Source organism: Chiloscyllium plagiosum, unplaced genomic scaffold, assembly GCF_037043375.1.
Source record: "Chiloscyllium plagiosum isolate Xiang-an unplaced genomic scaffold, Cpla_swu_hap1 HiC_scaffold_42, whole genome shotgun sequence".
NCBI lineage: Eukaryota > Metazoa > Chordata > Chondrichthyes > Orectolobiformes > Hemiscylliidae > Chiloscyllium > Chiloscyllium plagiosum.
The window spans coordinates 21,605,334-21,624,772 of record NW_028270180.1 but is presented as its reverse complement, the minus strand read 5'-3'; the positions used below and the strand labels follow the sequence as shown (position 1 = coordinate 21,624,772).

General features: G+C 44.6%; 1 protein-coding gene across 1 annotated transcript in view; it reads left to right on the top strand.

Annotated features, from left to right (window-relative positions):
- The first annotated feature begins 336 nt into the window (after window positions 1-336).
- The window catches only part of LOC122542615 (semaphorin-7A-like), a 51,158-nt gene continuing 32,055 nt past the window's right edge, over window positions 337-19,439 (top strand). Inside the window, exons 1-2 of the mRNA XM_087982134.1 lie at window positions 337-491; window positions 9,494-9,633. Of these exons, the coding sequence (XP_087838260.1) occupies window positions 407-491; window positions 9,494-9,633 (225 nt within the window). The 5' untranslated portion in view covers window positions 337-406. The remainder of the gene's footprint in view (window positions 492-9,493; window positions 9,634-19,439) is intronic.

The window sequence follows — 19,439 nt, the reverse complement described above, 5'->3', positions numbered from 1 at the left end:
CACAGTGTGTCTCTATAGTAAATACTGTACTGTATACTAATTGGTTCCAGAATATAACCCATCTACACCTTCTCCAGAGTAACTAGGGGATAGAAACAAGAACTGGTCCAGCCAGCCGCGCTCACTTCCCATGGATGAATTTTTAAAGTCATCATTTTACACGCCAATATGAGGAGCATCGCATTGATGAAGTATTTCTGTTTGGTAATGTTAGATATTTAACCAGTGACTGTAATCGGATCTCTACATGATTACAGTGTCTCAGTATAACTGCAGTACAGAGACATTTCCTCACACCCACTATAGTCCCTCCCACTGCAGGGGGTGCAGCTCAGACTGAAAGGGAAGGGGGGAGCTGAAGAGTGCTCAGTCTGTCAGGAACTTAACACAGAATCCAGAGCCAGACATGTCTCTGCTCCGTCTCTTCCTCTCGCTCCTCCTCAGCAGCGCCTCATCCAGTACCTTACCCCGACTCAAACTGAATCTGAGGGGTAAGTAGGGGCTCCTGACCCCATTTCCATGGGGAGGGCATTGTGTGTGTGTGTGTCTGTGCGTTTGTGGTGGGTGTGTGTAAACTGTGAGCACTCAGTGAGGGAGGGGATTTAAATTATATCGCTGAATACTCTCCAGTGTCGCCGGCCTATTTTGTCCCCAGTTCTGGGGCAGCCTGGGGCTTGGGACTTGCATTATTCCAACTCTTTCACTGAGCTCTGCATCTCTCTGTCAATCTATATCTCCAGCCATTTGCTCCCATTATCGCCCTCAATGCACCCGGGACGGACAGAAAAGCTGTTTGTTTTTATTTCTAAAAACAAAGAAATGTGGATGCTGGAAATCAGAAACAAAAACAGAAATTGCTGGAGAAACTCTGCAGGATTGGCAGCATCTGTGGAGAGAAAGCACTGGACCAACAAGACTAGCTCTTTATTTTCTTCTATACCTTTATTTAATCTATCTCCATCTGTTTTTCTCTCTCCATGCTGATCTGTGTGCCTATGGTTTAATCAGCATCATTTGATCTTTGGCTCTCATTAATCACTATCTCTAGTATCTGTATCCATTTACACTATCTATTTCTCCCTGTCATTCTCTTTTGTGAATTCTCTCCTTCTGGTGATCCATATCTGTCATTGTAAAGGTTTTTGTCCCAGGTGATACTGGCACTGTCATTGTAGATGTCTCTTTCCTCAGTTAAAAATCACACAACACCAGGTTATAGTCCAACAGGTTTATTTGGAAGCACTAGCTTTCGGAGCACTGCTCCTTCATCAGGTGATTGTGGAGTATAAGATCGTAAGACATAGAATTTATAGCAAAAGTTTACAGTGTGATATTATTGAAATTATACGTTGAAAAAGATCTGGATTGTTTGTTAAGTTTCTCATCTTTTAGAGTGAACATATTGGTTTCAGTTCTTTCATATGTAAATCACAGAACATTTTAAAAGTTACTGCCTCAAGGGAACTTGAACAATTGGTCGGTGAAAGTGAGGACTGCAGATGCTGGAGATTAGAGTCGAGAGTGTGGTGCTGGAAAAGCACAGCAAGTCAGGCATCATCCGAGGAGCAGGAGAGTCAATGTTTCGGGCAAAAGCCCTTCGTTGGGAATGATTTCCTGTCAGCCCAGATTATGCATTTAAGGTGTGAGGTGCCCTATGACTGTGAGCCACCTTGAAAGCTAGTGTTTCCAAATAAACCTGTTGGACTGTAACTTGGCGTTGTGTGTTGTTTAACGTTTTAAAGTGCCATCCACAGAAATATAATCAGCCTCGACGTTTCTCACCAGTTTCTAGAGAACTGGCATTCACACTTTAATGACAACAGAGTCTTGTTATCAGGTTACACAGTCAGGAAAGATTACACAGTCGTTGGAGAAAGAGCGAAAGACAGAAATTGCCTTACTTAAAACTTCTTCTCTGAAACCTGAAACCTTAACTTATTTACGGATGCTGTCAGACATGCTGAGCTTTGACATCAATTTCTCTGCATGTTGCTGACTTTCAGCACTCGCAGTGTTTTGCATTTTTGTTGGAGGAACAGGGGCTGACAGGTCAGGTCTTCAGGAGTTTGACAGGATAAAGACTGAGAGCATACCTTACAGGGGGAACAGGATGATCAAATTGCAATGAAGGGATTGCACAATCTCACTGGGCGATAACGAGTGAGTGGTGGGTTAGTCTGTCATCTCATGGCATTGTTCAGGCATCTGTCACTATACCTGTTGGATGATTAGTGGTGATGACATTGCATTAGGATGCATTGATTCATTCATCGTTCGCAGGGCGCCAGCAGAGATTTGTCAAGGTGAATCAAGATTAGTCAGCTAGCTGGGTGATGAAATGAAATTGCAGCAATTGACATGGAGGTGTTATCCCTGAATCCCTACAGTGTGCCAAGTCCACACTGACCCTCTGAAAAGCATCCCACCCAGACGTACCCCCTACCCTATCCCTGTAATCCTGCATTCTCCACGGCTAACCCACCTAGCCTGCATATCCCTGAGCACTACAAGCAATTTAGCATGGCCAATCCACCTAACCTGCACATCTTTGGAGTGTGGGAGGAAACCAGAGAGCACCCGGAGCAAACCCACGCAGAAACAGGGAGAATGTTGTGGGCAAAATCTTAGAGAGAATTGTAAGGGATAGGATTTATGAACATCTGGATAGGAATAATGTGATCAAGGATAGTCAGCATGGTTTTGTGAAGGGCAGGTCGTGCCTCACAAACCTTATTGAATTCTTTGAGAAGGTGACTAAGGAGGTGGACGAGGGGAAAGCGGTAGATGTGGTGTATATGGATTTTAGTAAGGCGTTTGATAAGGTTCCCCATGGTAGACTACTGCAAAAAATACGGAGGTTTGGCATTGAGGGTGAGTTGGAGGTTTGGATTAGGAGTTGGCTGGCTGGAAGAAGACAGAGGGTAGTAGTTGATGGCAAAGGTTCATCTTGGAGTGCTGTCACTAGCGGTGTTCCGCAAGGATCTGTTTTGGGACCATTTTTATAAATGACCTGGAGGAGGGGTTAGAAGGTTGGGTGAGCAAGTTTGCGGATGATACGAAAGTCGGAGGAGTTGTAGACAGTGAGGAAGGATGTGGCAGGTTACAGCAGGATATAGATAAGCTGCAGAACTGGGCAGAAAGGTGGCAAATGGAGTTCAATGTAGCTAAGTGTGAGGTGATTCACTTTGGTAAGAGTAATAAAAAGATGGGGTACTGGGCTAATGGACGGATACTTGGTAGTGTGGATGAGCAGAGGGATCTTGGTATCCATGTACACAGATCTTTGAAAGTTGCCACCCAGGTAAATAGTGCGGTGAAGAAGGCATATGGCGTACTGGCTTTTATTGGTAGAGGAATTGAGTTCCGGAGTACTGAGGTCATGTTGCAGTTGTATAAGACTCTGGTGTGGCCGCATCTGGAGTATTGTGTGCAGTTTTGGTCGCCATACTATAGGAAGGATGTGGAGGCACTGGAACGGGTGCAGAGGAGGTTTACCAGGATGTTGCCTGATATGGTAGAAAGATCGTATGAGGAAAGGCTGAGGCACTTGGGGTTGTTTTCATTGGAGAAAAGAAGGTTTAGGGGTGACTTGATAGAGGTGTACAAGATGATTAGGGGTTTAGATAGGGTCGACAGTGAGAATCTTTTTCCACGTATGGAGTCAGCTATTACAAGGGGGCATAGCTTTAAATTAAGGGCGGGTAGGTATAGGACAGATGTTAGGGGTAGGTTCTTTACTCAGCGAGTCGTGAGTTCATGGAATGCCCTGCCAGTAGCAGTGGTGGACTCTCCCTCTTTATGGGCATTTAAGCGGGCATTGGATAGGCATATGGAGGATAGTGGGCTAATGTAGGTTAGGTGGGCTTGGATCGGCGCAACATCGAGGGCCGAAGAGCCTGTACTGCGCTGTATTCTTCTATGTTTTATGTTCTATGTTCTAATGTGCAAACTGCACACAGACAGTCACCCGAGGGTGGAATCAAACCTGAGTTCCTGGTGCTGTGAGGCAGCAGTACTAACGACTGAGCCACAATACGGACCATTGTTGAGGTTTTGTACCTGCTGGTATGAGGTGATGGATAGTACTGAAATTGAGAATCCTGGAGGCTGACTCTGTAAGGTTTCCAATTTCAGGAAATTCTGAACAGCTTTGTTCTCTTTTCTCAGAAGAGAGACAGATGAGAGATGAAAAAGTTTTTAAAATTAGGGACAGGTTTGAGATGGTAGATGTTGACAAAATATTTTCATTTTTGGGGAAATCAAATTGAGTGTACCAGTAAATTCAGTAGGAAATTCAAGAGGAAGTTGCCGAGAGAACTGTTAGAGTGTAGCATGACTGCAGTCTTCTCTATCTTATTGATGTAGCTGGCAGTCAAAACAAGTGCCATCTATGTTTCCATAAGCTTTTATTTTCTTCCCGGAATAAGCTGCTGTAGCATATAATTTGAGGAGTGGCGTTCCACATAACGCATGCAACTAGGTGACCCATCCCACTGTCACTGCCTGCTTTAGGCACACCAGAAATTCTTTACACGCTGTTGGTCTTGGCCAGGGTACAAGCGTACCTTCCTTGGCTATCAAGTCCCAGAGTGGGACTCAAACCCGAAACTTCTGATAGTGATATTATCCGCTGCGCAACAAAATGACTCCTCAGCAGGAACACTTGAGGTGAAAGGTAACGATGCCTTGAAAGGGAAGCTACATAAACTTGAGAAGGAAAGGGCTGTGAGAACGAGCAGATGGAATGAAGTGAAGATCAACTGGGCTGTGGTTTGCACAGAGAATGAACATTAATATATTATATTACACATTGGAACACAGTTGTCAATCTTAAGCCAATTCGATTCACTCCACGTGAATTCAAGAAACGGCTAACGGTACTGGATACTGTGAAGACTGTGCCCCCTGTTAGGTTTCAGCAATAGTACTGAAAACATGTGCTCCAGAACATACCTCTCCCCTAGCCAAGCTCTTGCAGTACAGTTACAACACTGGCATCTACCTGACAATGCGGAAAATTGGGGCAGCATGGTGGTTGGGGTGGCACGGTGGCTCAGTGGTTGGCACTACTGCCTCACAGCATCAGGGACCCAGGTTCAATTCCAGCCTTGAGCAACTGCCTGTGTGGAGTTTGCACATTCTCCATGTGTCTGCATGGGTTTCCACCAGGTGGTGTGGTTTCCTCTCACAGTTCAAAGATATCCCAGTCAGGTGAATTGGCCATTCTAAATTTCCCATAGTGTTAGGTGCACTAGTTACAAAGAAATGGGTCTGGGTGGGTTACTCTTCAGAGGGTTGGTGTGGACTGGTTGGGCCGAAGGGCCTGTTTCCACACTGGAGGGAATCTAATTGTCTAGGTATGTCCCGTACACAAACAGGACAAATCCAATTCGGTCAATTAAGGCTTCATCAATCCAAGGTCTATTATCGTAAAATATTGGAAGGAATTATTATTAGTTTTTATCAAACAGCACTTGCCCAGCTCAGTGACGGCCAGTTTGGGTTCTGTCAGGGCCACTCAACTGTTGACCTCATTACAATCTCAGTTTGAATACAGAGAGAGGAGAAGTGGGAGTGATTGTCCTGAACAAGACTACATTCAACTAAGTGTGGCAGCAAGGAGCCTGAGCAAGATAGGAAATAGCATGCATTAATGGGAAAACTCTCCCCTAATTGGAGTCATACGAGACACATAGGAAGGTGGTTGTGGTTGTTTAAGGTCAGTCATCTAAGTTCTAGTCATCTCTGCAGGAGTTCCTCAGGGTAGGGTCCTATACTCAACCATCTTCAGCTGCTTCATCAATGCCGTTCACTCCATCATAAGGTCAGAAGTGGGGAAGTTCCCTGATGATTCCCTGATGATGAGTGTTCAGCATCAATCACGACTTCTCAGATACCGAAACTGTCTATGATCAAATGCAACAAGATCTGGACTATATCCAGACTTGGGCTGACAAGTGGCAAATAACGTTCACATCATACAAATACCAGGCAATGACCATCACTGAATCCCTCACTGTTAACCATCTTGGGGTTACCATTGACCCGAAACTGAATTGGACTGGCCATATAACTACAGTGACTACAAGAACAGATCAGAGGCTAGGAATACTATGGTAAGTAACTCACCTCTTGACTCCCCAAAGCCTGTCCACCATCTACAAGGTACAAGCCAGGAGTGTGATGGAATACTCCGCACTTGCCTGGATGGGGGCAGCTCCAACAACACTCATGAAACTCAATGTCATCCAGGACAAAGCAGCCTGCTTGATTGGCATCACATCCACAAACATCCGTTCCCTCTATCATGGATGCACTGCGTAGCAATGTGTACCATGTGCAGAAATTCACCGAAGCTCCTAACACAGCAGCTTCCAAACCCATGACAACTTCCATCTAAAAGGTCAAAGGCAGCAGATACACCTGCAAGTTCCCTACAAACCACTCAGCATCTTGACTTGGAAATTATCGCCGTTCCTTCAGTGTTGCTGGCCATAATCCTGGAATTCCCTCCATAACAGATAGTGGTCTAGCACATGGACTGCAGTGGTTCAAAAAGGCAGCGCACCACCACTACCACCTCACTGTAGGCTGGAACCGTTTTCACTGGAGCATATGAGGTGGAGGGGTGACCCTATAGACATTTATAAAATCATGAGGGGTATAGGTAAGATGAATGGCAGGTGCCCTTTTCCAAGGGTTGGAGATTTCAAGACAAAAGAGCATATTTTCAAGATGGGAGGAGAAAGATTTCAAAAAGACAGAAGGGGCAACATCTTTACATAGGGAGTGGTTTCGGGTGTGGAATGAACTTCCAGAGATGCGGGTACAGTTACAAGACATTTGGATAAGTACATGAACAGGAAATGTTTGAGTGGATATGGGCCAAAAGCAGGCAAGTGGGACTAGTTTAGTTTGGGATTGTGGTCAGCACGGAATGGTTAGTCTGAAGGGTCTTTGTCTGGGCTCGATGGCTGTACGACTCTAGGGACTGTCAATAAAGCTTGGCCCAGCCAGCAATGCCCTTGTCCCAAGAATGAACATTAAGAGGAAGAATTTATTTTTCTGTCTTCTAAAATATGTAAAAATGAATTGTGCCAAGGCTTGGTTGGTCAACTGTGATGCAGGCCGCATCCCAAACCACTGGAATAGAATGACAATGTAATGTTCCAGAAATACATGAGTGGAACAAAATGCAAAAGGCAAAATGTTGAGAGAGGAAAACAGGACAGAAGAAAAACAGATGATGGTGTTATTGAGGTTTGAAGCTTATGGGTGGAATGATCTGTAAATCATAGTTGAAAACAGCTTTACCATAAAACTCAGTGAATTCTAAACATCGGCAATCATAATAGAAACAACAGGACAGAGTGGGTCATGGAGAAACTGTGGAGTGAGTTAGAAGGGTTGATAATCATAGAGTTGGTGAAACAGTTTCCTGACTTGGTGGATGTTTTGGGGTATTTGTTTTTATTTTTATTAAGCAGCTTCCAGGTCTTTCAACCCATCAACCCACTCTCAGTGCCAGGAGCATCTGCAGTTCCCAGTCCATTACTACCAAAGGGTGCAGTGCAATCAAGGAAGATGAATCGGTTTAACACTGCAGCAGTCAAGATTAGAGGAGTGTTGGAAAAGCGGGTCAGGCAGCATCCAAGGAGTAGGAAAATCGATGTTTCGGGCAAAAGCCCGAATCTCCAGCACCTGCAGTACCCATTTTAACCTACTTAACACTGCAGCAAGAAAGGCCCAAAGATTTGTGTCTAATTAGCGTGAAATTCACTAATTAGCGTGAAATTTTAAAAAATCTATTTTTGGGATATGGGCTTCAGTACAAGTACCAAATGCCCACTTTTAATTGCAGTGAGAAGGTGATTATGACCTGCCTTCTTGAGCCACTGCAACCCATTACATTTACCAGAATATTGTGCAGGACGTCAATGATATGGGACGGTCAGAGAAATGGACACAAAAACAGAAATGGCTGGAAAAGCTTAGCAGTTCTGGCAGTGTCTGTGAAGAGAAATCAGAGTCAACGTTTCGAGCCCGGTGACTCTTCTTCAGAGGATCTCAGAAAACCTGAGGTTTGAAACAGGGAAGACAATGGGGAAATGTAAATCAGGCGTTCAAAATGGCGACACATTTTTAAAGAGTAAATGAGGGAGAGTTGTCCCTGAGGAAACAGAGGACACAAAATTGAAAGAACCTAAGGGTCGGTGGAGTGAAACCCCTGATAAATTTGGGAAACAGTGACTGTGGACTGAAAGGGTATTTTCGTCCAGCATGGAGGAGTTTCCCTTCCAAGGTGCAGCACCCCAGAAACAATTGGACGGTGAATCAATGTTGTTTCTGTCAGCACAAAGGCTTCTAATGCTCAGCAATATCAACGCAATTGTAATCCCTTCTCCAGCTAGCCATCTGAGGATGGCTTCATATTACAATGGGGCACGTCCCAAATACAGCCAGAATAGGATTTAAACTCAGTGTGTTAGCACCAATCTCATTCATCCTCGTGCTCCAGCTAATGGTGACAGACACTTTTGTGTCGTGTATATTGTAGCTTGGAGAGACAGCTATTAGAGACTCCAATTTCTTCCCATCCTGTGGCCGATTCTCTCACTTTCTAGCATGTAATAGGGTTAAAACTTGATGATCTCCCTGTTTTGCAACATTCCAACACACCTTCCTGGACCAGTGATTGCCTGGAGTGAGATTTGAATCTGAATCCCCTGGCTCAGAGGAAGGGGATACCATTCACTGCACTGAGAGACCTTCTTCATTGAATTACATGATTTTGCATTGGCTTTGGATAGACCCAACAGTCACTCTCCGTGGTTAAGTGAACATGAATATTGATCACACCTGTTCCTTCTGAAGGAGTGTATAAGGCTCACACTGAGAGCTAGGAGAAAGTGAGGACTGCAGATGCTGGAGATCAGAGTCGAAAGTGTGGTGCTGGAAAAGGACAGCAGGTCAGGCAGCATCCGCAGAGCAGGAGAATCGACGTTTCGGGCATAAGCCCTTGCCCGAAACATCGATTCTCCTGCTCCTCAGAAGCTGCCTGACCTACTGTGCTTTTCCAGCAACACACTTCACACTGAGAACTGTGATAAATAATGTAATTGTGTGCAGTTCTCTCAACGACCTAATGCTGCCTATCCCCTTGCTTTCAGGAGGTACCATAATCAGGGCTTCTTGTGGGATACTGAGCCGGTCTGCATTTGAGAGCTGGTCCAAGGTCGAGATAACCGCTCCCCCATCACTCATTATCCCAGTGGAGAAACTATAATGGGCACGTTCAGAGAGAGAATGCTTGTGTTAATCTGGGTCTACATGTCGTGTTTACACGGCATCATCCTCGTTATGGGAAATTGGGCCGTTTCAGCCACTCCTTGAGATCCCATCGCCATGGTTACCATTTCATTCCAATGACAATTTGTTCTTTTCCCTGCCTTTTGCGTTGATCAATAATCCGTGCTCTTTTCTATCTTTACAGCTGAAATTCAAGATCGGTCCCCATTTCGCTCGACTGAGGAATATACAACCACGCTCCGTGAGGGAAGCACTGTTTATGTTGGAGGGAAAGAAGTTCTTTACCAGATAGATTTGGAAGAAGCTCCCAGCTCGATAAAAACGGTACAGTGGGATCAGCCTGATCCGGAGATGCTAATGTCTTGACCAGATGCCATGGTTGGTAAAATGACAGACAAACTGTAGACAATCCACAGGAGGAGATGAATTGAATATATTCGAGGCTGAGTTTGTCAGGTCTTTGATCGACAAGGGGGGGTTCAGGACTATGGGGACATGCAGGAGAATGAAGTTCAGGCCTCAGTCAGATCAGCCATGATGTTATGAGGGGCAGAAAAGTGAAGAGGGGCTGAATGGCCTACTCCTGTGCCCTATGTCTTGGCTGTTGTCCATCTCCATGTGACTTGTTTTGAGTTTTGAGTGTGATTTGCTATTAGGAGGAGGAAAGGGGAAATAATCCACTGAATTTCACAGTTCAAACCTCTAATGAAATCCCTCAGCTCTGTGAGCACTGAGTTACATTTAAAATTACTGGTAAAGTTCAGGCAGCAACTGTGAAATGATTAAAAATATAGCATTTCAAGTTGATGACATTTCAATAAATTTGAGAACCCAGCGTTTCTATTTCCAAATATCAGTGTTCTGCAATTTTTTTGAGCCTCATCCTTACCCTGCTGTAGAAATAGTGTCATGTGAAATGCCTTGTTGCAAATATCACTGGTGAGTGGTGTGACCATAGATCACGGAATCCCTACAGTGTGGACTTTCAGGGAACCCACACACATTTGTTATTTTCAGTTTTGTTTCGGCTTTGTACCTGACAGGAAAGAAACAACATTTCTCCAATATTGGGAAATTGGATTAAAAAGTAGAGGGAGAGTCCACAACGGAAATGCGAAGGGACTGTCAGATTGAGCTGGAAGTTTGACAGATGCGTCAAACGCAGCAACCACACACAAGCATCTTGAGGAAGTACTGGGCCCCCTCTATCTTATCTCTCCACGCTTCAGGCTCTCTGCCTTTATTCCTGATGAAGGGCATTTGCCCGAAACGTCGATTTTGCCTGTCCTCGGATGCTGCCTGAATTGCTGTGCTCTTCCAGCACCACTAATCCAGAATCTGGTTTCAAGCATCTGCAGTCATTGTTTTTACCCCTCTATCTCTGTCTGGCACACAATTCTCCAATTTCTGTTTCCGTCAGGAATCAAATATGAATTCTTCCAAATGCGTGACCTAGTGGTGACCATAAGTGCTTGTACAGAGGAACCTCAATTATCCGAATACCAATTATCCGAAAAACGGATTATCTGAAGGAGATCTCGAGGTCCTGATAGAAACATTATATCAAAGAGGTGTTTCCAGTGGTGATCGCGTCTTTTGTTTAGAGTAATTAAACAGGTACCATCTCCAAATGACTGACCTCCCGCCCTCTCTCTCTCTCCCCACACTTTCCCTGGAGTTCTACAGAGGTGTGTACCCTAACCTCCTGCCCCTTCCAACTCCGGGCCCCAGAGGAAAAGCATTTATTCGATTAACCGAATAATCGATTATCCGAACGAACTAGTGCCCACCCACCTCGTCCGGATAATTGAGGTTCCCCTGTATTTATGTTACATCTCCAGGACAATAAGGAATTGGCTTGGGACTTGTCTTTGGGGAGACAGTAGCAATGTGATTGTGCTCATAATTCAGAATTGTAAGCCAGTGTCCAGTCCATTATTTAAATGGAGAAAAATGGCAGACTTGGGGGCTGTGGGATCGTGTTCAAATAATGACCGAAGTTGGTGAGTGGTGAAAATGGCCTCTTTATTCAGCTACCGCAGTAGCACAGTTCAAGGCAGCAATGGAATCCCAAAGTACAGCTCTTACAGTTGCCTCTTTATCTACCATTCTTATATACGTTAAAATTCCATCACTGTGGTGTTACATTGTTTTATCTATAATACCCAAAGGTTTCAGGAAGCAGGAGATGGCCTACACATTTGCTAAGTGCTGGCTGGTATTCCTGATAAGATTAAGGCAGCACAGTGGCTCAGTGGTTAGCATTGCTGCCTCACAGCACTAGGGTCCCAGGTTTAATTCCAGCCTCGGGCGACTGTCTGTGTGGAGTTTGCACATTCTCCCTGTGTCTGTGTGGGTTAGGTGAATTGGCCATGCTAAATTGCCCCATAGTGGTAGGTCTGTTAGTCAGAGGGAAATAGGTTTAGGTGGGTTACTCTTCAGAGGGTCGGTGTGGACTGGTTGGGCCAAAGAGCCTGTTTCCACACTGTAGGGAATCTAATCTAAGAGTTTCTGTCCAGTCTGCTTACATAATTAAGAGACGTTAATCCTTTTGTCTTTTAAGTTAGTAATAATACTTGGCCTAGATACTCTAAAGAGGTTAGAAATTTTGATGTATTTAATAGAAGAGTAAACGATGTTAAACTGATTACTGCAGCTGGGTCAAGAGATTTGTTTACTATTTGCCGGTGTGAGTTCATTCATTCATGCAGTTTCACCGAAGTGCTGTTTTGTCAGTTAAGGGCCTAGTGGCCCTGTTTAAAGATATTCAACAAGTACATTAACCATTTGGTGTTCTGTGTAATGATGCTGCTCCTTTAACAATGCTATGGTGTCCTTGGCTTTTTCTCGTAATTCAAACTGTTTCATTTCTGTTGCCCTTTCCTTTCCTTAACTCAATCTGCTTCATTTTCAGTTGAATTTTAGCTCTCTCTAAAGATTCTGGTGGCGTCTCCAGCAAATTTGAATGCTGAGCTATTGCTGTAATTATCTCTCCTTTACTCATGGAAGGAGGCAGCTCCAAGCCCAGCCTGTCTGTTAATCCCAGCAGCTTGGCCTTAATCACCTTTTACAAAACCCCCAAGGTCACCCCTTCCATCCCCAGAAAACTCGTGGTGACTGGAAGAGGCATTGATATCCCAAACATCATTTAAACCAATCGAATTCAACACCCGGGACAAAAGACACTAACACCCACCACTTGCTGCCTTTGACTCCAACAATCCCAATCCCAATTTGGAACTATAGAACAAATCCCGCAAAGAGCCCTCAATCTGTTATGTACCAGGCCAGACTCCCTCAAAACATTTCAAGAAATAGCCCAGACCCTAACTTTGCTTGTTGTTTTAAGTTGATGTAACGCGGATATTCCAGGAGTGATGCAGCTGACCCAACCACTTAGTTTTCAACAAAACAGAATTTATTAACAAGATTACTGAATGAAACACAAACAAATGGTACCAAATAACTTAACTGATCTGAAAACTCAACAAATTATACCAACTTAATGATGCTGTTCCAAATACTTGCAACAATCCCCATAAACACCTCTTGGCACAAAACACAGGATCTTACAGGAGCGAGAGAGAGAGAGAGAGAGATGGCAGAGAGATTCCGCAGGGAACACCTTCTTCCATCGAGCTGTTTCTTGGGTCAGCAGCTTCACTGACTGACTGCCTTTCAGTGAACAGCCAGACTGCTAAAACCAAACCAAACCTGAGCTGGGAGAACTGACCATTCCCCTATCATTGTACAAGTGTTTTTTTTTTAAAACTTAAAAGCCTTTTGCCTGAGGTGGTAACTGTTAGCTATAATCAAATCGGCCCTAAACCCCAGACTTTTTGGAGTCTATGTCTTTTATGACCTCTCTGAAAACAAAGCCAAGGACAACATAACCTTGTTAAAGGAGCAGCATTGTCACACCTGTAATCTATTCAGGTTGAGGGGTATGGTATTGTTTATAAAACGGACACTTATTCAGAGGTGGCTTTTGATGGCTTGATAAGGGTTAAAGGTGTGAAGAGGCAATAGTCGGTTGAAAGGGATGTTTTCATTTTCGTCAATATTGTAATAGTAAGATATACTGCAAAACCACGGTTTTATGATTGAAAGTAAGGAGTTATGAATGAATTAAATGGGAATGAGATGTTATTAAATATAGACTCTTGGGAGTGGGTTAGAGGCCTATAATACAATATCTCACAGGGTACTGTGTACAAAACACAGAAAGCTAGCTCACAGGTACAGCAGCAGGAAATCAGGAAGGTTTTTTTATTCATTTGTGGACTTGGGTGTCGCTGGCTGGCCAGCATTGATAGCCCACCCCTAGTTGCCCCTTGAGAAGGTGGGGGTGAGCTGCCTTCTTGAATCGCTGCAGTCCACTTGCTGGGGGTTGACCCACAATGCCATTAGGGAGGGAATTCCAGGATTTTGACCCAACGACTGTGAAGGAACAGTGGTAGATTTCTGAGTCAGGGTGGTGAGTGGCTTGGAGGGGAACTTGCAGGCGGTGGTGTACCCAAGTACCTGCTGCCCTTGCCCTTCTAGATGGGAGTAGTCATGGGTTTGGAAGGTGCTGTCTAAGGATCTTTGGTGAATTTCTGCAGTGCATCCTGTAGGTAGTAAGCACTGCTGCTACTGAGCGTGGTGGTGGTGGAATTGAATGTTTGTGGATGTGGTGCCAGTCAAGCGGGTTGCCTTGTCCTGGATGGTGTCAAGTTTCTGGAGTGTTGTTGGAGCTGCCCCCATCCAGGCAAGTGGGGAATATTCCATCACACTCCTGACTCGTGCCTTGTAGGTGGTGGATAGACTTCGGGATGTCAGGAGGTAAGTTACTTGCTGCTGTATCCATAGTTTCTCACCTGCTCTTGTAGCCATTGGTGTTTATGTGGTGAATCCAGTTGAGTTTTTGGTCAACGGTAACTCCAAGTTTGTTGACAGTGGGGGGATTCAGTGATGGCAATACCAAGGGACAGTGGTTAGAAAGTCTCTTATTGGTGATGGTCATTGTCTGGCATTTGTGTGCTGTGAATATTACTTGCCACTTGTCGGCCCAAGCCTGGATATTGTTCAGATATTGTTGCATTTGAGCAAGGAGAAGGTTAATGGAATGTTGGCCCTTATTTCAAGGAGGTTGTAGTATAACAGCAGGAAAGTCCTTCTGCAACTCACCAAGGTGCTGATGAGACCACATCTGGAGCAGTTTTGGTCCCTTTATTTAAGGAAAGATGTCATTTCCTTGGAGACAGTTATGAGAAGGTTTACTAAGCTGATCCCTGGTTTGAAGGAATTGTCTGATGAGCAAAGGCTAAACAGGTTGGGATTCTATTCTCTGGAGTTGAGAAGAATGAGGGGTGATCTCACTGAAACATGTAGGATTCTTAAGGGGCTTGACAGGGTAAATGCTGAGGTAATGTTTCTCCTCATGGGAGAGTCTAGGACCAAAGGGCATAGCCTCAGAGTAAAGAGGTGCCAATTTAAGGCTGAGATGAGGAGGAATTTTTCTCTGAAAGTTTTAGAGTCTTTGGAACTGCTTGCCGCAGTGAGCTGTGGAAACAGAGTCTTGTGCATATTTAAGACTGAGATAGATAGGTTTGCTAAGGAAGGAAGCCTGGCAATTTTACCTATGTTCTTTTAAAAAGCACATTCACAGGACAAGGGCATCACTGGCTAGGTCAGCACTTATCCCTGAAGAGGTTAACAGTTAACCACATTATTATGGGTCTGGAGTCACATGTAGGCCAGACCAGGTAAGGATGGCAGTTTCCTTCCCTGAAGGGCATTAGTGAACCAGATGGTTTTATCCAACAATGGTTGCGCAGTCATCATTAATTCCAGATTTTTGTTGAATTCAAGTTCCGCTGCCTGCCATACCAGGATTTGAACCTGTGCCTCCAGGATATTTACCAGAATTAACAGTCCAGCAATAATACTACTAGACCATCAACTCCCCTCCACATGCTGCTAGATTCCCCAATAACGCGGCCGACTCTGAGCTGCCCTGTGCAATTGTCCTTGGGAGCTACTCAAGGACGGTTACCATTGGGTAAGAAACGCTGTCCTCGGCAGGGGTGCCAACATCGTGGGAAGGGACAAAGGAAAGAAAAATGCTTCATTATTCATTGCCGGCTATTACGTTTTCTTGTCAACAACTTTTAAAAGTTAACCAATTTCCAATTCAATTGAATGACTGTTGTCCTTGGATGTGACAGAAGAAGAGATCTTTTCTCTTCAGCTGTTCAGCTGACAGTAAATAGGCTCATGTAACAGATGCCAGATTATGACAATACTCACTGAATAATGCTTCCTGCGGTTTGAACAGCATTGTGTTCACACAGCTGAACTTCCTCAATGTAAGTGTTAACTTGGAAACAATACCCTGAAATAAATGGCTGATTAAATCTCGATTGAAAACATTTTCTTTTTCTCCTTTTCTCCCCTCCCTCTCTCTCTCTGGGCACCACCTCCATCGATTCAAATCATACCTATCCCGATCAGCAACCGAACTCCCATCCTATCCCCAGCTTTCAGTTCTGAAGAAAGGTCACTGGATTCAAAACATTAACTCTGTTTCTGTCTCCATAGAACTTGCCAGATCTGCTGATTTTCTCTAGTACTTTTTGTTTCTGTTTTAGATCTCCACTGTCAGCATTTTTAATGTCATTAGAGTCGGCATGGAAACAGACGCTTCGGTCCAATTTGTTCACACTGACCAGACGTCTCAATCCGACCTAGTCCCATTGACCTGCGTTTGGCTCATATCCCTCTAACTCCATCCTCGTCATATACCCATCCAGCTGCCTTTTAAATGCTGTAATTGTACCAGCCTCCACCACTTCCTCTGGCAGATTATTCCATATACGCACCACCCTCTGTGTGAAAAGGTTGCCCCTTAGGTCCCTTTAAAAATCTTATCCCTCTCACCCTAAACCTATGTCTCTAGTTTTGGTCTCCCCTACCCTTGGAAAAAAGACCCTGGTTATTCACCCTATTCATGCCCCTCATGATATTATAAACCTCTGTCAGGCCAGCCCTCAGCCTCCAACACTCCAGGGGAAAAAAAGTCCATCTGCCACTCCCATGCCTACTGGCCAATCTGATCAGGTTGTAGCCAGTTATGATTTTGTTTTATATTTATGGGCAGTACGGTGGCTCACTGGTTAGCACTGCTGCCTCACAGCACCAGGGTACCAGGTTTGATTCCAGCCTCGGGTGACTGTCTGTGTGGAGTTTGCACATTCTCCCCGTGTCTGCGTGGGTTTCCTCCCACAATCCAAAGATGTGCAGGTCAGGTGAACTGGCCATGCTAAATTGTCTGTAGTATTAGGTGCATTAGTCAGAGGGAAATGGGACTGGGTGGGTAACTCTTCTGAAGGTCAGTGTGGACTTGTTGGGCCGAAGGGCCTGTTTCCACACTGTAGGGAATCTAATCATTATTGTGAGATGGGAACAGGGAATTCCTTTTTAGTCTAGTTGATTCAGCGATGGTTTTACCCAAATGATCCAATTCACAAAGTATTCCAGAAAATTATTGGAGCATCATGAGGTAGGATTAAGATCTGAAACATTAATGTAGGCATTAGTTCCAAACACTAGCTGAACCAGACAAACATAACTCAAGGCAATTATCAAAATGAGAAATGCCGAGAATTTGTAGCCATTGTAGAGAGAATGTTTGACCTTTGACGGGAAAAAAAAAGATATCTTTGCAAAGATACCCTGGTATCATTTGTCAATTGTGTTTGGCTGCTTTGAAAAGGGGAGAAACCTCTTGGGGAATGACAACATGATAAGTACCAATCCAAGGCTTGATGTAAAAATTAAATCTGGCCTCTGCAGTGAGGGAGCGCTATACTCTCATGGAGATGGTAAATCGAGACTCAGTTGGGATGACTGTAAGCTAAACATAACACCACTTTGAAGAACAGGGGAAGACGAATGTGAAGGCTCGGACGGTAGGGGTGGGGAGTGTGCCTACTTTTTTGATTCCTGCCTGTTTGTCCTTCAAGTATCGTCGCAAAAGTCGTCTGGATAATATCACACTGCCGTTTTTTGCAGAAGCTGGCAGTGTATAAATTGGCAGCAGTGATCCATATATTACAGCACTTTAAAAGGAATCCATTGGTTGGAAAATGATGTAGCAAGAAAAGGTGCTATGTAAATGCAAGTATACCTTTTTAATATCTGCTCCCTTTTCTGTTTTGGTTAAGGTGACGGCACATGTATTCTTTGGGGACTTTCTGACCATTTTTGTCGCAGAGTTTATTTTTCAAAGTTTCCTTCAATGGTTAGAGTGGAAGAAAATACGTATTTACTTCGTCAAGTTTAAAAATGAAGGCTCTCAGACATGGGGAAATTCAGATTTAAATTTTCCCTAAAACTTCCAAACGACAAACTAGTGCTTCCCAAATATTGTTCAACTGGGATCACAACGTGAGGAGTGAAAATGGTAGTGCTCCCTCAGCGAGGACAGTGTGGAGGGAGTTAGGGGTATAGGTGGGGGGAGAGGCCCTGCCAGAGCCAGACGCAGTTGTTGTAACTCAGTCAAAGCTCGGCAGTGGCCAGAACATATGAGCTCAACATTTCAGCTCGTGAGCCCCCTCATATCCCAGCCTCTACTTTGGGAAGCCTCTTTTTTTACTCACTCATGGGATGCGGGAGTCACTGCCTGGGGTCCTGTCCCTAGTTGCCCCTTGAGAAGGTGGGGGTGAGCTGCCTTCTATGAACCACTGTAGTCTGCCTGCTGTGGGTAGACCCACAATGCTATTAGGCGAGGAATTCCAGGATTTTCACCCAGCGACAGTGAAGGAACGGCGATATGTTTCCAAGTCGGGATGGTGAGTGGCTTTGAGTGGAGCTTGGAGGGGGGTGGTGTTCCCATGCTGCTGCTGCCCTTGTCCTTCTCAATAGAAGTGGTCATGGGTTTGAAAGGTGCTGTCTGAGGATCTTTGGTGAATTTCTACCATGCATCTTGTAGATAGTACACACTGCTTTTACTGAGCGTTGGTGGTGGAGGGGGTGAATGTTTGTGGATATGGTAGCTGGCTGTTTTCCCTTGAATAATGTCAAGCTTTTTGAGTGTTGTTGGAGCTGCACCCATCCAGGCAAGTGGGGAGTATTCCATCACACTCTTGACTTGTACCTTATAGATGGTGGGCAGGTTTTGTAGAGTTATGAGGTGAGCTATTCACAGGAGCATTCCCTGCTCTTGTAGCCACTGCATTTATATGGCCAGTCCAGTTCAGACTCCGGTCAATGGGAACCCTCAGGATTTTGGCAGTGACATTGCATAAGCAATTCCTGTAGTAAGTAACTCCTCACTGAGAAAAGTGCATTGTGATGGACCATTAGACCATGAGATACAGGAGCAGAGTTTGGCCTTTCAACCCATTGAGTTTGAGATGTTTCTCAGACCCATCCTCCTGCCTGTAACCTTTGATCCCTTTACTAAACAAGAACCTATCTATGTCTGAAATACACACAGTGACCTGGCCTCCACAACCCTCAGCGACAATGACTTCCACAGATTAACCACCTATTGGCTGAAAGAAATCCTCCCCATCTCAGTTCTAAGGGATCCTCCCTTCATTCTGAGGCTGTACTCTCAAGTTCTAGTCTGTCCTATGAGTCAAAACATCTTTTCCATGTTCACTCTTTCTAGGCCTCTCAGTATCCTGTAAGTTTCAATCCGATCCTCCCTTATCCTTCTGAATTCCATCAAATACAGACCCAGAATCCTCAGCTGCTCCTCATATGACAAGCCCGACATCCCCTGGATCATTCCTGTAAACCTCCTCTGGATCCCCTCCCAGGACAGCACATCTTCCTTAGATACGAGGCCCAAAACCACTCACAATATTCCAAATGCAGTCTGATCAGAGCCTTATACAGCTTCATCAGTACATCCCTGCTCTTGTATGGCAGCCCTCGAAATGAATGCTGACATTACATTTGTCCTCCTAACTGTCAATTGAACTTGCATGTTAACCTTAACAGAATCCTGAACTCGGACCCCTATAGTCCCTTTGTGTTTCGGATTCTGGAGGCCTTTCTGCGTTGAGAAAATATTTATACTTTGAGTCTGCCGAGCAAAGTGCATGAGCTCACACTTTCCCATATTGGAGTCCATCTGC